The sequence below is a fragment of the Plecotus auritus genome (assembly GCF_963455305.1).
Source record: "Plecotus auritus genome assembly, chromosome: 12".
In the NCBI taxonomy this organism is placed as follows: domain Eukaryota; kingdom Metazoa; phylum Chordata; class Mammalia; order Chiroptera; family Vespertilionidae; genus Plecotus; species Plecotus auritus.
The window spans coordinates 3,905,783-3,920,219 of record NC_137778.1 but is presented as its reverse complement, the minus strand read 5'-3'; the positions used below and the strand labels follow the sequence as shown (position 1 = coordinate 3,920,219).

General features: G+C 37.0%; 1 protein-coding gene across 16 annotated transcripts in view; it reads right to left on the bottom strand.

Moving 5' to 3' along the window:
- Window positions 1-14,437, bottom strand: part of DCAF6 (DDB1 and CUL4 associated factor 6) — an 82,469-nt gene that overhangs the window by 26,216 nt on the left and 41,816 nt on the right. For 6 of the 16 annotated variants that reach the window (XM_080647895.1, XM_080647884.1, XM_080647894.1 and 3 more), the window contains exon 11: window positions 6,383-6,442. The exons of 4 other annotated variants lie outside the window; for them this stretch is intronic. In XM_080647895.1, coding sequence (XP_080504021.1) covers window positions 6,383-6,442 — 60 coding nt within the window. Of the gene's footprint in view, window positions 1-6,382; window positions 6,443-13,492; window positions 13,649-14,437 lie in introns of all 16 variants that reach the window. 6 more of the 16 variants (XM_080647890.1, XM_080647891.1, XM_080647881.1 and 3 more) reach the window with 2 other exon arrangements.

Here is a 14,437-nt window from a genome sequence, read left to right as displayed (position 1 = left end):
TCTTCCAAGCCTTTCACAGAAGAACCACAAATTAACTTTTTTTGGTAATGCATGTTTCAAACCATTTAATCTGTGCATTTCTACTATGAAATTATATTCATTTGTGGTTCTAAACACACATGCTCAAAGACATACCAAAAAAATTAAGTGTGCTAACAGTAGTACAAAATATACTATTTAGAAACTAGGTTTGTATATTCTACATCCTAAATATTTCTTGAATCGCTTCACCTCTCTCCTACCTTACTTCTATCATCGGGTCAGAATCTATTACCAGGAGAACCTCCTACATGAGTTAGTCTCTGGACAATTCTCCCTACTTGTGTGGAACAAACCAGACCAGGCTACACTCCATAATACACATCCTCCATAGCTTCCTGATGTTCTTAATATAAAATCCCAAACCTGAAAATGTCCAAAAGATCCTTCCCCATCTGGGCCCTCCCCCTCTCTTGATACCATGACAAGCTCCGACCACACCAGTTGCTTTCAGTCATCAAATGTGGTTACCTCAGGCCCTGCCCATGATGTCCCTGCTCCCTTCACCTGACTTAGCCTGACCCTCTTTCAGGACTCAGCTGCTAGGCCCCTACCAGAGGACTCTTTCCTACATGTTCCCCATTGAACTCTGCTATTTTCTCTTTATGACACTCATCACACTTACATTTATTTGTTCATCATCTGTCTTAATGATCACAGAGGATGAGCAAAGCACAGTCGTAATGATTACAGATGCTGGAGCCAAGCTGCTTGGGTCTGAATCACAACCCTAACACTTAGACCCATTTCCTGTGTGTGACGTTAGGCACACTTAGAATAGTTTCTTAACCTCTCTTTGCTTTAGTTTCTTCATCTGGAAAATGAGGATAATAACACTCCCTACTGTATGAGGTTGTAGTGAGGATTAAGTAAAGTAACCATACAAAAATTCCTCAAAGTAATATTTGGCACAAAAAAATGCTATATTAAGTATCTATGTTATTGTTATTATTACAGTTAATTGACTCTCTTATTGTTAATAATAGTGTTATTGTTAATCAACTCTATGTTCCAAGCTCACGGAGCATTAGCTTTATTCACTTATGCATCCTAGTGCCGAGCCCAGTACTTGCCACGGGTAGACAGGCATTTAAATATCAGCTGAATTCATGAAAGAGACATTTACAAACATGGCCCACCATTTATTGCATTTGTCTTTACACATTTCTTGGCATTTTGGTTTCTTCACCAATAAGGTGAAGGTAGTATTAGCATTTACCTCATTAAATAAGAACAAATGCGATAATGTATATAAAATTACTAAAACATTCAAAAACTCAAAAAATGTCAGTTATTTTTATCTCAGACAATGCTGAGTGAGAAACAATTTAACTGAGATATACTGACTTGGTTTAGCAGGCAAGTGGAGCAATAAGCAGATGCAGAAAAACTAAATAGGACTTAACCTCCAAAAGAACAGACGCAGGGAGCCTGCTCTCTGAAAGTCCATGCTCCGCCACTTCATTTGACAAAAGACCTACATTAGCACCTGTTTTCACCAAACCAAAAGAAACCCAAAGAGGGCTTTTGCTTTCATGAAGAGAGACACTGGTGTTTGTTTTGCATGAACCGTGATAGAGGCAGCGTGCACCTAAACAGCAAGTGGCCCCGTGGTCCCGGAACTACACTGGGCATGTCTGGCACCGAGCTTTATCTCCACTGATTAATGCTTCCCTGCTTTTACAGTATGTTGGTGTTATTTTAGGTTTTATGCGTTATTTGGTATGATTTGGTCTGGAAACGCTACCAAACTTTTCCATATTAATTAATGGTAATTGCATCTTCATTTTATTCCATTTCAGCTTACAAAGGTTTCATAGGAACCTCTTCTTTCAGAGAGCGGGAGACCTGTGTATCTCTACCTGGACGTACCAGACTAGGAGCTGGGGAGAAGGGCCTGAATTACTTCATTCTAAGCACCTAAGTGATAATTAGTTCTGAGGAATACAGAAAATCTAGAGTAAAGTCTGATTTTACTATTTTTCTCTTCAATTTAAAATACAGTATCTATAGATAAAGTGCAGTGTGATGAACACTGAACTTATATTTACCATTAACACAGCAGGCTTCAATTATTAGACATTTATTTAATGACGATGAGAATTGTCAGAGTGAATTTAATGGCTATCTAAAATATAATTTGATGCAATCTTGTCAAGATGATATTGCTAAAATAAAATTTCAATTTGGTGACAGGTCCAATTTTCCAATTTCCCAATCTACCTAATAAAACTAGTAAATCTGTTTCACTGGGTTCTGATCATTCAAGTCTCTTTCTATAAGTAAATATTTATTAACATCAAAAGAAGTCTGGCCCAGCTGGCATACTTCAGTGGTTGAGTGTCAACCTATGAATCAGGAGGTCACGGTTTGATTTCTGGTTAGGGCACATGCCTTGGTTGTGCAGGAGACAGCCAATCAATGATTATCTCTTATCACTGATGTTTCTATCGTTCCCTTCCTCTCCCTTCCTCTCTGAAATCAATAAAAATATATTTTTAGAAAAGAAGTCTGCTTATGTAAAATAGTACCTAATGGATAGTTAACATTTATATTTTTAAGCCTGTAAATTAGCATTCATCTCTCTCTAAACCTGGAATAGAAAGTGAGTGTCTGCCTACATGCTTAAATTATACATTTCATAGCATCATTGACTTCCGCTGAGGGATAGTCACCGTGATGAATACAAAACCACGTGGCTTTAGTCATGGCTGAAATGTAAAACTCAGGCAAATTATTTTCTCATACCCTCTCAAAACTTAAATGTGAAGATCACAGTCTTCTTTTGCTGCTGTTGTTTTAATAGAACAAGGAGAAATTGCTGGCATAAATATTTTTAAGAGGAAAAATTTGTTAGTTTCAATAATATAAATAGGGCCCTAACGAGTTTGGCTCAGTGGATAGAGCGTCAGCTTGTGGACTGAAGGGTCCCAGGTTCGATTCCGGTCAAGGGCATGTACCTTGATTGCGGGCACATCCCTGGTAGGGGCTGTGCAGGAGGCAGCTGATCGATGTCTCTCTCTCATCGATGTTTCTAACTCTCTATCCCTCTCCCTTCCTCTCTGTAAAAGATCAATAAAATATATTTTAAAAAATAATATAAATAGGCAAGATAAATAATATGTCAGAAGAGGAATTTTTCCTGCAGGCATAATTAGAGATATAAAAAAATAAAAACTACTCATTGAGGCATACTATTCAAACTAAAGAAAACACACAACAGATATCATTGTTACCAAATGGATTTTCTAATTAGCTCAGAAGGGCTGACTGTGTGTACACACAACCCTAACTCTGGAGAATACTTGAAAATATTTTACAACAGGATTGAAACAATCTGCATGTTGTACACTTATTTTGTTTCTTAAAAAGTATTTTGATAAAACAAAATAAGAACTATGGAGAAAGTATGACTCTCAATGTTTAGACTATATTTGTTTCTAAAATGTTGTACTTTTGTTAAAAATTCAAGATAAATAAGCAAAAACACTATTTGCAAACAACCAGTTCAATAATGTGTACATAATTAATGAAAGAAAAACATTTTTTTCAGTGAAGTAAGCCATTAAAATGAAAAAAAAAAATATTAAGAACATTTTTATCCTTGGTAATCACCTCAAATAAATAATCGGATATATATATATTTTTCAAGTGCCAGCTTATTCCTTAGTGTGGGTCTGCCAAGTAGAAGGATATAGAAACCTAGTATCATTGAGAAGTGTTACTGCATCCTTGGGTAAAGTCTAGGGCAGTGGTCGGCTACCACTGACCTAGACTCTCGATTCCAATAATTACAGGCTGTTGTTGTTCCTTGTGATTAAGCCCCTATCCCAGTGGTCGGCAAACCGTGGCTCGCAAGCCGCATATGGCTCGCGAGCCGCAGTTTGCCGACCACTGGTCTAGGGAGTCTGCAAGCCCCCTCAGAGAAAGAAGCCTCCTAGTCGGCATGAGTCTACAATCCACTCTAGTGAGGATTAGTGGGGAAGCTAAGAGCTGACTGAGGCTACCTCTCACGCCCCATTGTCCAGTGCAGAGAGAATCACAGTGCATTCATGTCACCAGGCCCCAGAGGACACCGTGGTCCTGAGTCTCAAATAAAGCAATATATTCAATACTATGGAAAATTAAATTAAAACATGTAAAAGCACCTGGGCTGAATTATCAATTAAAAATACATTAGTGTTTCTTTAAAAGTATGGCAATCTAAAATATGCTTAAACAACCATTAGTTAGATATATATTCAGAAAGAAAACTTATTAAATCTACAACTTCTTCCATTCTACAGTTTTGAAACTACACCCCCCCCCAAATATTACATTTCCTCTATCTTTTCATTCCTAATTGAGCTTACTGAAAGCGTCACCTACAGACCAATGTCTCCACTTAAAAAAAAACACCTTTCCACCACCTCACTGGAACTGCAATGCCAAAGCAATCGATAACCAGCCAACTGCCAACGCCGGTGCTTCCCATGGCACCACTGACCAGATCCCCTCAACTTTGGAAATGGCACCCTTTCTGCCCCTCCTGTCTCTCTGATCACTCCTTCCCATCTCCGAGCTAGACTCTCTCTCTGCTTGCTCCTGTATAGACTCCTTTTCACTCACCCTCTTATCCTCAACAACCTCACCACTCCCACCTGGAAAGTGGCGATTCCTAGTTTTTATCTCCTCCTCTGACCTCTCTGGTGATGTCCAGAATCACATATCCATCCAACTGTCTATGAGATTGCTCCATGTGGACATCCCAAGATACTTCAAACTCAACATATGTAATCGTCCTTTATCTCTTTCCATGATATCCCATACCAGTGGTCGGCAAACTGCAGCTCTGTTGACTAAGGAGTTTGCCGACCACTGTCCCATACCTTATGTAAATTAAGTACCAACTTAAATTGAATATGATATTTAATACAATTCCATGGAAATTACTCCATGTGATTTTATAGACTATGAAGCTGGCTACAAACTCTCTGGTAGTAACATAGTCTTCACATTCAGATATATTTACCCAAAAAAATTATTTGATTAGAGAGCAGTTTTAAACAGTAGTAAAATATAAAATGTAATGCCACTATAATTGTATTTAACCTCAAAGTAATTATTTTTCACTGTTAATACCACTACAATAAATATATAAAGTTAAAGTATGCTTAATTTCTTAGTTTTAAAATTAATTTACCAATTCATTCATTCATTCGTTCTCAAGAACAGAAAAACTGCCCGGCCAGCGTGGCTCAATGTTTGAGAGTCAATCTATGAACCAGGAGGTCAAGGTTCGATTCCCGGTCAGGGAACATGCCCAGGTGGGCTTGATCCCCAGTGTGGGGTGTGCAGGAGGCAGTCAATTAATAACTCTCTCTCATCACTGATGTTTCTCTCTCTCTCTCTCTCTCTCTCTCTCTCTCAACCTTCCTCTCTGAAGTCAATAAAAATATATTTTAAAAAAATAAAAATCAGAACAGAAAAACCTATAGCATAAAACCTACTTGTATAAACAATAACTTAAGATTAGAAGTACAGGAGTTTTCCAATTGGCTTTAAAATTAGTTTCTGAGTATTTCTCCAAGAAGATAATTAAAATTATTTCACACCAAATAGGTTCTTCAGCAATATTTCACTTTCCCAGTACCGCTGATGAGTGAGGCATCCTGCGTATGGAAACACTGGGCCAGGTAAGCCTCCGGGCTTTCTAACTCAGTTTTTTATGACTTTCTGAAAAATGTCTGTAATGACTATCTCATCAGGCTCTGCTCCAGGCTCTGAGGCTGACTCTGCACCTCTCTTGCTTCCGAAGTGTAGGCAGGAGGTGGAAGTCCTTTTCTTTCTGACTGTGGCTTTGGAGCCTCAGGACTGTAGCTCATAATTGTATTCCTTACAATTACAGCTATCCAGAGCTTACCCACCAGAAAAGTGAGACATAAAGCCAAGTATCACGACTATAGCAATGTAGTAATATATAGTACTACCATGTTCAAGTAACCTTTTCTAAATTACCCACTAGGTAATATGCTAACCTCACATCCACAGTTCTACACAATTTTATGATAGATACCTAGAATAAAAAATGGATATACTTTATATCCACTACAGTACCGGTATAGGAAGAGAATTCAATTTGGCATAAAGGGCCAAAGGTAGAAATTACCTTAGTTTACACAGAACATAATTTGTATAGGTCAAGAAGGCACCTTGCACAGTACCACCTAGGGCAATTTAGCCCACAAATACTGACTCTTAAACCGTAATAAAAATGGAACCTTCTGGAAAAGGAGAGAGGTTGGCCTATGCACTGCAATAGAACTATGGATGGCGGGCATAGCACATCTCCTGTTGCACGCACCCTGTTGCTCGTCAAGTGACATGGATCCGAGCTGTTTGTTAACCACAGAAGAAGGAGAATCTGAAACAAAAATGAGATTTCCACTTAAAAGTAAGCAGCAGACAACTGCACAGCAAGGTCATGATCATATCTAAGCTTAAGAAACAAATGACCAGGGTGGGCACAGAAGTAAGACTGCGGTGTGTTCCCCAGGCAGTGAGTAAGCAGGGCATGTGCTTAGGATATGTTATTCCAGGCAAGCAGGTAGCAACTTTAAGAATGAGCTGAGAAAGTATCCTTCCACTTCCATGCATATACCTTTAATCAAATTCACTCAGCGCAGGCAGAAGGGGCAAGGGAGATAAAACAGAAATGGCTAACTCTTCCATTAAACAGTAGACTTCTTGTCCTTCTTAACCCCTTTGCCAGCTCCTTAAGGTGAGTTTATTCTGGATTGGAGGATTCAAGCATGAAATGAGGTGCTCACTACACTTTGCTAGATGTTGTTCGTTATACCCTGAGCTGAAAAGAAGCTCAAGTGAGGATGTTAGACAAGAAAATGTTTATGTAAGAAATATCCGTGAGGTCATTCCCACTGCAGAAATAGGTAACTTTAAAACTCTGGGATGTGTTGGGCATAGTACACTTGTACTCTGTAAATCAGGCTTCTTTGGGTGCCTGGTGGGGAAAGAAAGAAGGCTTAATGGTCTGACTTCATGCTGATGTTCACCTTGGCTCCAAAAAGAATATTTTATTTTTTCTTTGATACATTGAGTTTCTATGGAAGAATTTATAAATGGGCTCTATTGTTTGAAAAACACTGGTATAGAGGGGAGGCAGCGTGATAAAATGGAAGAGCAGTCGCTGGAGTTAGTCATTTTTTATTCTATTCTGATTCTGATAATGAGCTCTGTGACACAGAACAAGTCACAACATTTTTAGGCCTAAGTTTCTCCTTTCTTCCTGGCCATCCTGGGGACCTGGTAACCTGAGCAAGGCACTGGGGAATAGTGGGAGGTGGCTACTATTCCTGGCTTGGGTTCCAGTGTTCCAGGTGAGCTACAGGAAAAGGAAAAATTTGGATAATAAGCACAGTTCTCCCTTAAAGGTAAGAATGGTTCCTAGTTTCTAATCTCTTAAGCTCTAGTTCTTAGCAAGTTCTGTTAAAAAAACAAAGATCTAACATTGTGGCTGATCACCAGTTCCCGTTCATAATGGCATCTGATGCCCCCTAAAGTAGATCTTCTGAGTTAAGAGTGTCCTTAACACGATAGCAAAGAGTTTTCCAATATATCCTGGATTCTCAGCAACTTTATATCACTTGACTATCTGTACATTTAAAAGTCTGAATCCTGCTGCTAGAACCACTTGTATCAACTTTAAATTGTCCACCTTCTGATATAATCGGTTTGCTCATAGGTTTTTGTATTGCTAGATTCTGATAGAGCATGGCCATCGTTTGAATTACAGCTTTACTTATCCTTACTTATCACCTCTTCATCAGAACATTCTGTTCAACAAATCTGTACCACACACACAAAAAAGAAAGTAGGAATGACAGAACTTCAGTTGCTTCCCTAACTCTTCATGCTTTCCTCTCCTTTACAAGACTGCTTCTCATTTATCCATTGCAGAGTTGGATACAATCCTATGTTGTTTTTGAAGAACAGATAAGTTGATTTTTACAGAAAAACAAAATTCTATTCTTTGAAGAAAAACATAATAAAAATGAGTGTCAGAGTGAAATAAATATTGGAAAATCCTCCTAGAATGTCTCCTATGAAATATTTTCCATCCCTTTGGATTTAGTATACATTTTATTGTGCTCTCATTTCTTGATGAAGATCCTTATTAACTCTCCAAGCAATCTTTTTACAAATCTTTAATTTTTCCATAAACTTAAAGAACGTACAAATGTTATGAAGTGTCTCTTATTTAATTATTAAAATAAAATTTAGGAAGGAATAAATTTCTAAAAAAACCCCCACAACTTTGATAAAGGACCTAGAATGCTGTCATTTCCATAAAATTGTATATTCTGAACTGTTGAAAGTATTTAAAATATGAACAAAGTTTATGTTAAGACAGATACTATAAAACTAAAAGGGTCTCCCAGTCTGTCACGGATATTGCGTATATTCAGGGAACTTTTGTTGTTCTTCCCATCCTGAAGACCAGCCTTTAACAAGCAATCCTTCTTGTCCATTGCTTCCCTACTAGTTCTAATCCTGGTGCCCTGCAGCTGTTATTGTAAAGATTATTTGCCTATCATGTAAACATTTGAAGTGATAAGTTTTTATACCACTAGGTATTCATAAATATCATACCCATGACTTCTACTTAGAAATCTTTCTAAAAATTAACTCAATAAGCCATCAGAATAGCTTGTATTTCAAAAATCCACTTATTTGCTTAATGCTGCTTGCTTTAGTCTCCGCACTCTACTCCATCTCTCTGTGCGACACCTTCTGGAAGGCACCATCACAAAACAATTATCTAACCGTATGGTGCAGCAGTAATTTACTACAAAGCACAATATGGCCTGTCAGATTATTGGAAGTGTCTAGAATGATATTATTATTTTTAAGGTCAAGATAAACTTTAAGCAAAAGCTTATTTAATAATAACTCAAGGTGTCTCATGCCAATTACTGTATGTTTCTGAAAAGTTTGTGCTTTGGTCTTGAGAAAGTTCTTTAGCCCTTTGATGTCAGAATCTTCTCAACTATAGAAAAAAAATAATGAATTGAAGTCTGACAGGTAAATAACAGGGACTCTTCAGCAGCCAGGTACCCTGGGTTCAAATGTGGCTTTTCTCCTCAGTACTGTAATGCTGGGCAAGTTATTTAACTCCTCTAAGTCTCAGTTTCCCCACCTGTAAAATGGACATGATAGCTACCACACACTATTCTTGGAAGATTTAATGAGATAATCCACATAAACTACTTAGGTGGCTCACAGAAAAGGGTTAATTCATGGTATTATCACTTGCCTGTGTTTCAGGAACATAGTATTAAATGAAAACTGATGACAGGAAGCTGTTCTGAAAACTATGGAGCATAGCCCCATATTTAAAGTTCTAGGAGAATCATCACCATTTTGCTTGGACTCTCATTCAAGGTCATTAAGGAGTGCTTGCAGGGCTAGGTCAATACTGTATCAAATTTACTGTGGCCTCTGCTATAAACACTAAAATGTGTATGGAGTGCATCCACCTGAGAAGTGCCACACGTGACTGTGATCACGGACACTGGGGATCTGGTGATGGAAAGAGCCTGCTTGCCCAGGATCGAGTAAGTGCTGATTTTTTCCAATATGGCTCAGTTTTGAAAAGCTTTTTTTGAAAATAATCACCAATGTTCTACACCCTTTGGGGGGGTATAAAAATTACTTTTTTCCAGTCAGCAAAACCGTGCCATAAAGTGAAAAAACAGTTCCTACCTGACCCTCTCTAGGCTGGCTCCCTGCTCCAGTGGGGCTCTGTGGTGGTCGGGCCAGTACCAGCAGACTCCACAGGGTGCTGTCACTCTGAGCAGGAGCCAGCAACCCATGACTTCAGGGGACCTGAAATGGAAAAAAAGAGCTGGGTTTAAAATCAGCCACATGCCGAAGGCCTTTGCCATAGCTGTTTGCGGCATTCGTCTGAGAAATATACACACAGCTCATTCAAAACCCCAGATACTATCAGCCTGATGGGGCCCTGATAAAAGCATGTTTGAGGTAGTAAGTGAAACATACTATGATTAGGATAGTACATTATTACGTATACTGTTCTACGTAGGAGTATAAAACTTTTTCATGTTATCTAACCCATCCTTACACTATCTCTGTAAATTATGGCCAGTCACACTATCTAAATACAGCAATAATTGGGAAACTGAGGCATAAAGCAGCCAAATGACCTGCCCAAGGTCATCTAGTCATAGAGCCAGGGACAAGATCTCAGCCAAGTCTAATACCCAGGCAGTAATCTGATAAAGGCAAATTCATTTCTGTATGATTTTTAAAAAATCACCAAAAGGCTAGAAATGAGTTATGGTGTATTTCCTAAAAGTGTAGGGGGAGGGGGAATGCTGTTTTTTAAAACACTAAATACAGTAAAAATATATCCTGACTGAAAAGTAAAATGTTTGAAAATTAGCCATGTAGAATTGTCATTTATAGGTGTCAAAATTCTTTAAGAGTAGTGGTTTCAAAATGCGCTTCAGGAGCAGCAGTGCCTTGGGGGAGGCACGAACGGCCAGCAGGTGAGTAACCTTCCTTATCTTTTTGTATGCTGAAATCACAACGGTGTTACTTTTGTGTATTTTGTCTTAGAACTTCTATGTGAGACTGGTACAAGGGTTCACAGTTGAAAAGAGGGGGAAAAAAGAAGAGGAAAATAACTGTTTAAATACCTTTTAACATCTTCCAGAGCTCATTTAAAACAATTTGAAACTGAAAGTGATATCACTTGGTGCCTTCGAATGATGTTTTAGTTTTTACTTGCCAAGAAATACTGGCAACTAAACAGATATATTCTATTTGGGATTATCTTTTACTAGCATGAGGCTCCATGCCATTAAAACGTAGATTATTCCTATCAAATGATTTAATCCCACTCTCCTACAGAAATTAGGTACTGTAGATTCATCTTACACTTAGCCTTTCACAAAAGATTCTCATCAGTCCTATATTTTAAAAAGAGAATAAACTGTTTGCTAGACAATGTAATAATTCAGAAATCCTACAGTTGTGAAAATTGTTTGGTTTCCATATTACATTAATGTCTACTTGAGCATCTTATATCGATAAGATTTAAATAGGTGAGAAGACAACAGAAATATCATTTACTGACAGTATTATCACTCACTGATACTCTAAAGATATCAAGGTATAATGAGAAAATACAGGTTTTATATATGAGAATTGCACATTGCTTATTGTTAATAAGTTAAAATCTAGATACTTTCTCTACTGATAGAAGACTTTAGTAGTAACATCTAGCATAAAAGAATGGACACCTTAATGCCCATAATATACATACAAAAATTGTATTTAATCACTAAAGTATAACAAAATGTTTTAATAATAGTTTTTTTCAATAAAACCCATCTCCCTGTTTAATTTCATAAATTTCATTCCTATTCTTTATTTCTATAATTTATGTGTTCTATAATGAAGAATTTTGTATTTTCCAGAATTTATTAACTGGATAAAATATATAGATTTTATTAGTTGTCCTTTAGAATAAAGTGACAATCCATAGTTTAACAGTTCTTGTAATTACCAAAGTGTTCCTGTGACATGTGGAAGGAGCACTGTTGAGGAGCCCAGGGCATGTGCAGAGTGGACATATGCTATGTCAAAAGCATTTGAAATAGATGAAGACCCCACCTTTAAGTGAGGGGAGTGGCACACCTGAAGTGGCAACACCAAGGGTCTCTGATACTGTGCATGTGGGCAGCTTCCGGGCCCAAGTACTTTGTTTAATAACAAAGAAAAGATAACACGTTTTTCAACTTCAAAACTGGAAAGGTGTCTACTCAGTTTCAGCTTCTTAAAGTTAGCACAAATATACTGGTTACCAAACTAGATACTATTTACTAAAATGATACTTAAGAGTTGGGAAAATAGCATCTAATTTCACAGAGACTATATAATCACCCTAAAGTTTTCTGATTCGAAAAAGAACCTACTTCCATTTAAATTGCTTTCCTGCTAATGTAGACAGCTTTGTTTTATACTCAACTCAATTAAGCTTCTGTATTTTTAAGATACACACACACACACACACACACACACACACACGGACATTTTGTCTTCTTATTGGTTTCTATGTTGCCTATTTTTTACTTCTGAAATAATTTAGCTAAAGTCTTATACAAGCACAAAGTCATAGCAAATGTTTTATTAAATGCCATGATTGTAACCTAATCAATTTTTTTTGGTTAGTTTCAAGTATAGGAAAAGATTTCTCTATAGTAAAAACAAAACAAATCAGAGACATCTGTGTGTGACTGCATTAAAAATCAGGCCCAGAATTTGTTCCAAAGAGCACACCTATATAAGTTATTTAAATCTGTTTTATTCCACCATGGCATTATATAATGTACTTTTGTTATCAGAGCGTATACTGGAACAAATAAACAGAGAAGTTGTCCAATTCTACCAATATGCAAATTAACTCCAAGTAATTAAATCAGAGTTCTCAAAGCAATTAATGCCCAAACTCACCACCCTTTATGGTAGTAAAATAAAGTATAATAACCTCTTAGTATGAGAATGTAGACACACTTTAGTTCCTAAGCAGAGATTTATGGAACTTAAGACAATACCTACAATATAGGATATGCAGTACCTGTGATCCATCTGGAAAGAGTTGACAAATTATTTTATGCTCTATCTTTCATCAGTTCTCTCAACAAATGCTTATTGAGCATCAAAAGCTTTCTTGCCATAAAAGAACTGGGCCAGTAAAATACTCCAAGAAAAAGAGAGGTACACATAACTACTATCTCAGAGTTTTAGAGCATCAGAACAGGAACATAACACTGTGAAGTACTTCTGCTGTCCTACATATCAGAAAGCTGATTACGTGTAGAAGAGATAAGTCAGCAGACATTGAAAATTTCAAATAATTACAGAAGGGGATGACTGAGTCAGTATGCTAGTATGGCCAAACAATACTATAATTCTAAAATCCAGCATAACTACATTTATATGGGAATAGAATACTGGTTAACTTTTAAAGCAATAAAAAAAAAAGGAAAGAAAAAGAGGAGCAGCAGCTAGGAGCCATAAGCATAGATACCATTTAAGGGTATAGGAAATTTCAATAGAAATATCAATGGAGGCTCAAAATTCAATAGATAATTATTAGAAAGTAGTTCATTGACTATAAAAGCAAAACACATTAGCCCCTCTCCAAATATAAATAAAACAATGCATTATTTTATATTCCATTCTGGCAAATACTGCTGCCAATGTGTCCTCTAGCTATGGGATGACCACCGCCCCCATAGGCAAGAAGGAGGAGAAGCTGCAAGCGCATCAGCTTTTGTTTCCAAGGGGGAGGGAAGCGTCTTACTACACAGTAGCAGTGTTAAACACCAACTCCACCAGCTACTTAAGGACACTGTATGCTAATAACCTGCAGCATGAGGGTCTTGGGCGGGGCCCTCATGAGAAGCCTGACCGGAAGTGGAAGGCGCAGCCAGCTCCTGCTGCCTCTGCTGCTCAGCCTTCTTAAGCCTCAGTTGCTGCAGCCGCTTACGGAGCAAAGCTATCTCAGGCCCCCTTAAAAATTCTGACACAGATAGGAAAAGAAAGGTGAAAAGATAGTAATAAAATAGAAAATAGCAAGAATCTGATTATACACGAAAATAGTAATCTGATTATACAAGAGAGAAGGATATAAATTAAACACATGTATCATGGAGGAATACTAAAAACAAATTACTCATATAAAAAGAAATTACCAGTCATTAAGAGATAAAGTATACACTCTTATAAACCCTAATGCTTCTGTTTAACTTGATGATTTAGACACATATAGTTCTCTAAGAATATTTAATTAAACAGAATGAAAATAAAGTCCTCCATATTAAAACAAACATTCCTTTCCTTACTCCTCACTAATTTCATTTATTTTTACAATAAAATGATACTAAGAAATGAAAAACGAAAAAGTATCAGTTATCTAATCTACAAAGCGTTACTAATTTTATTCAAATAATAATTAAAATTCAATTAAAATGATGAAAAAGTTAGACATTTGGAAACAATTCTTGGAATGTATTAGTGGAGAGCTCTTTAAAAAGTAAAAATTCCGTATTTTTTAGCTAAAATATTTCTTTTTATGTTAGAATTGTCATTTCCTTTGGCTTTTTTAATGCTCAAATATATGTACATAATCTTTAATATTTTCCTAAACTTTCTCTAAAGCCTTGATCATAGATTTTTAAAAAAGGTATACAAAATTCTGCAGATACTTACTGAGTGCCTACTATGTGTGAAGCACTGCTTTAGGCTCTAGAGTTAAATGAAATAGTGAACAAAATAAAATAGTCTCTATGCATGTGGAGTTTATGTTCTG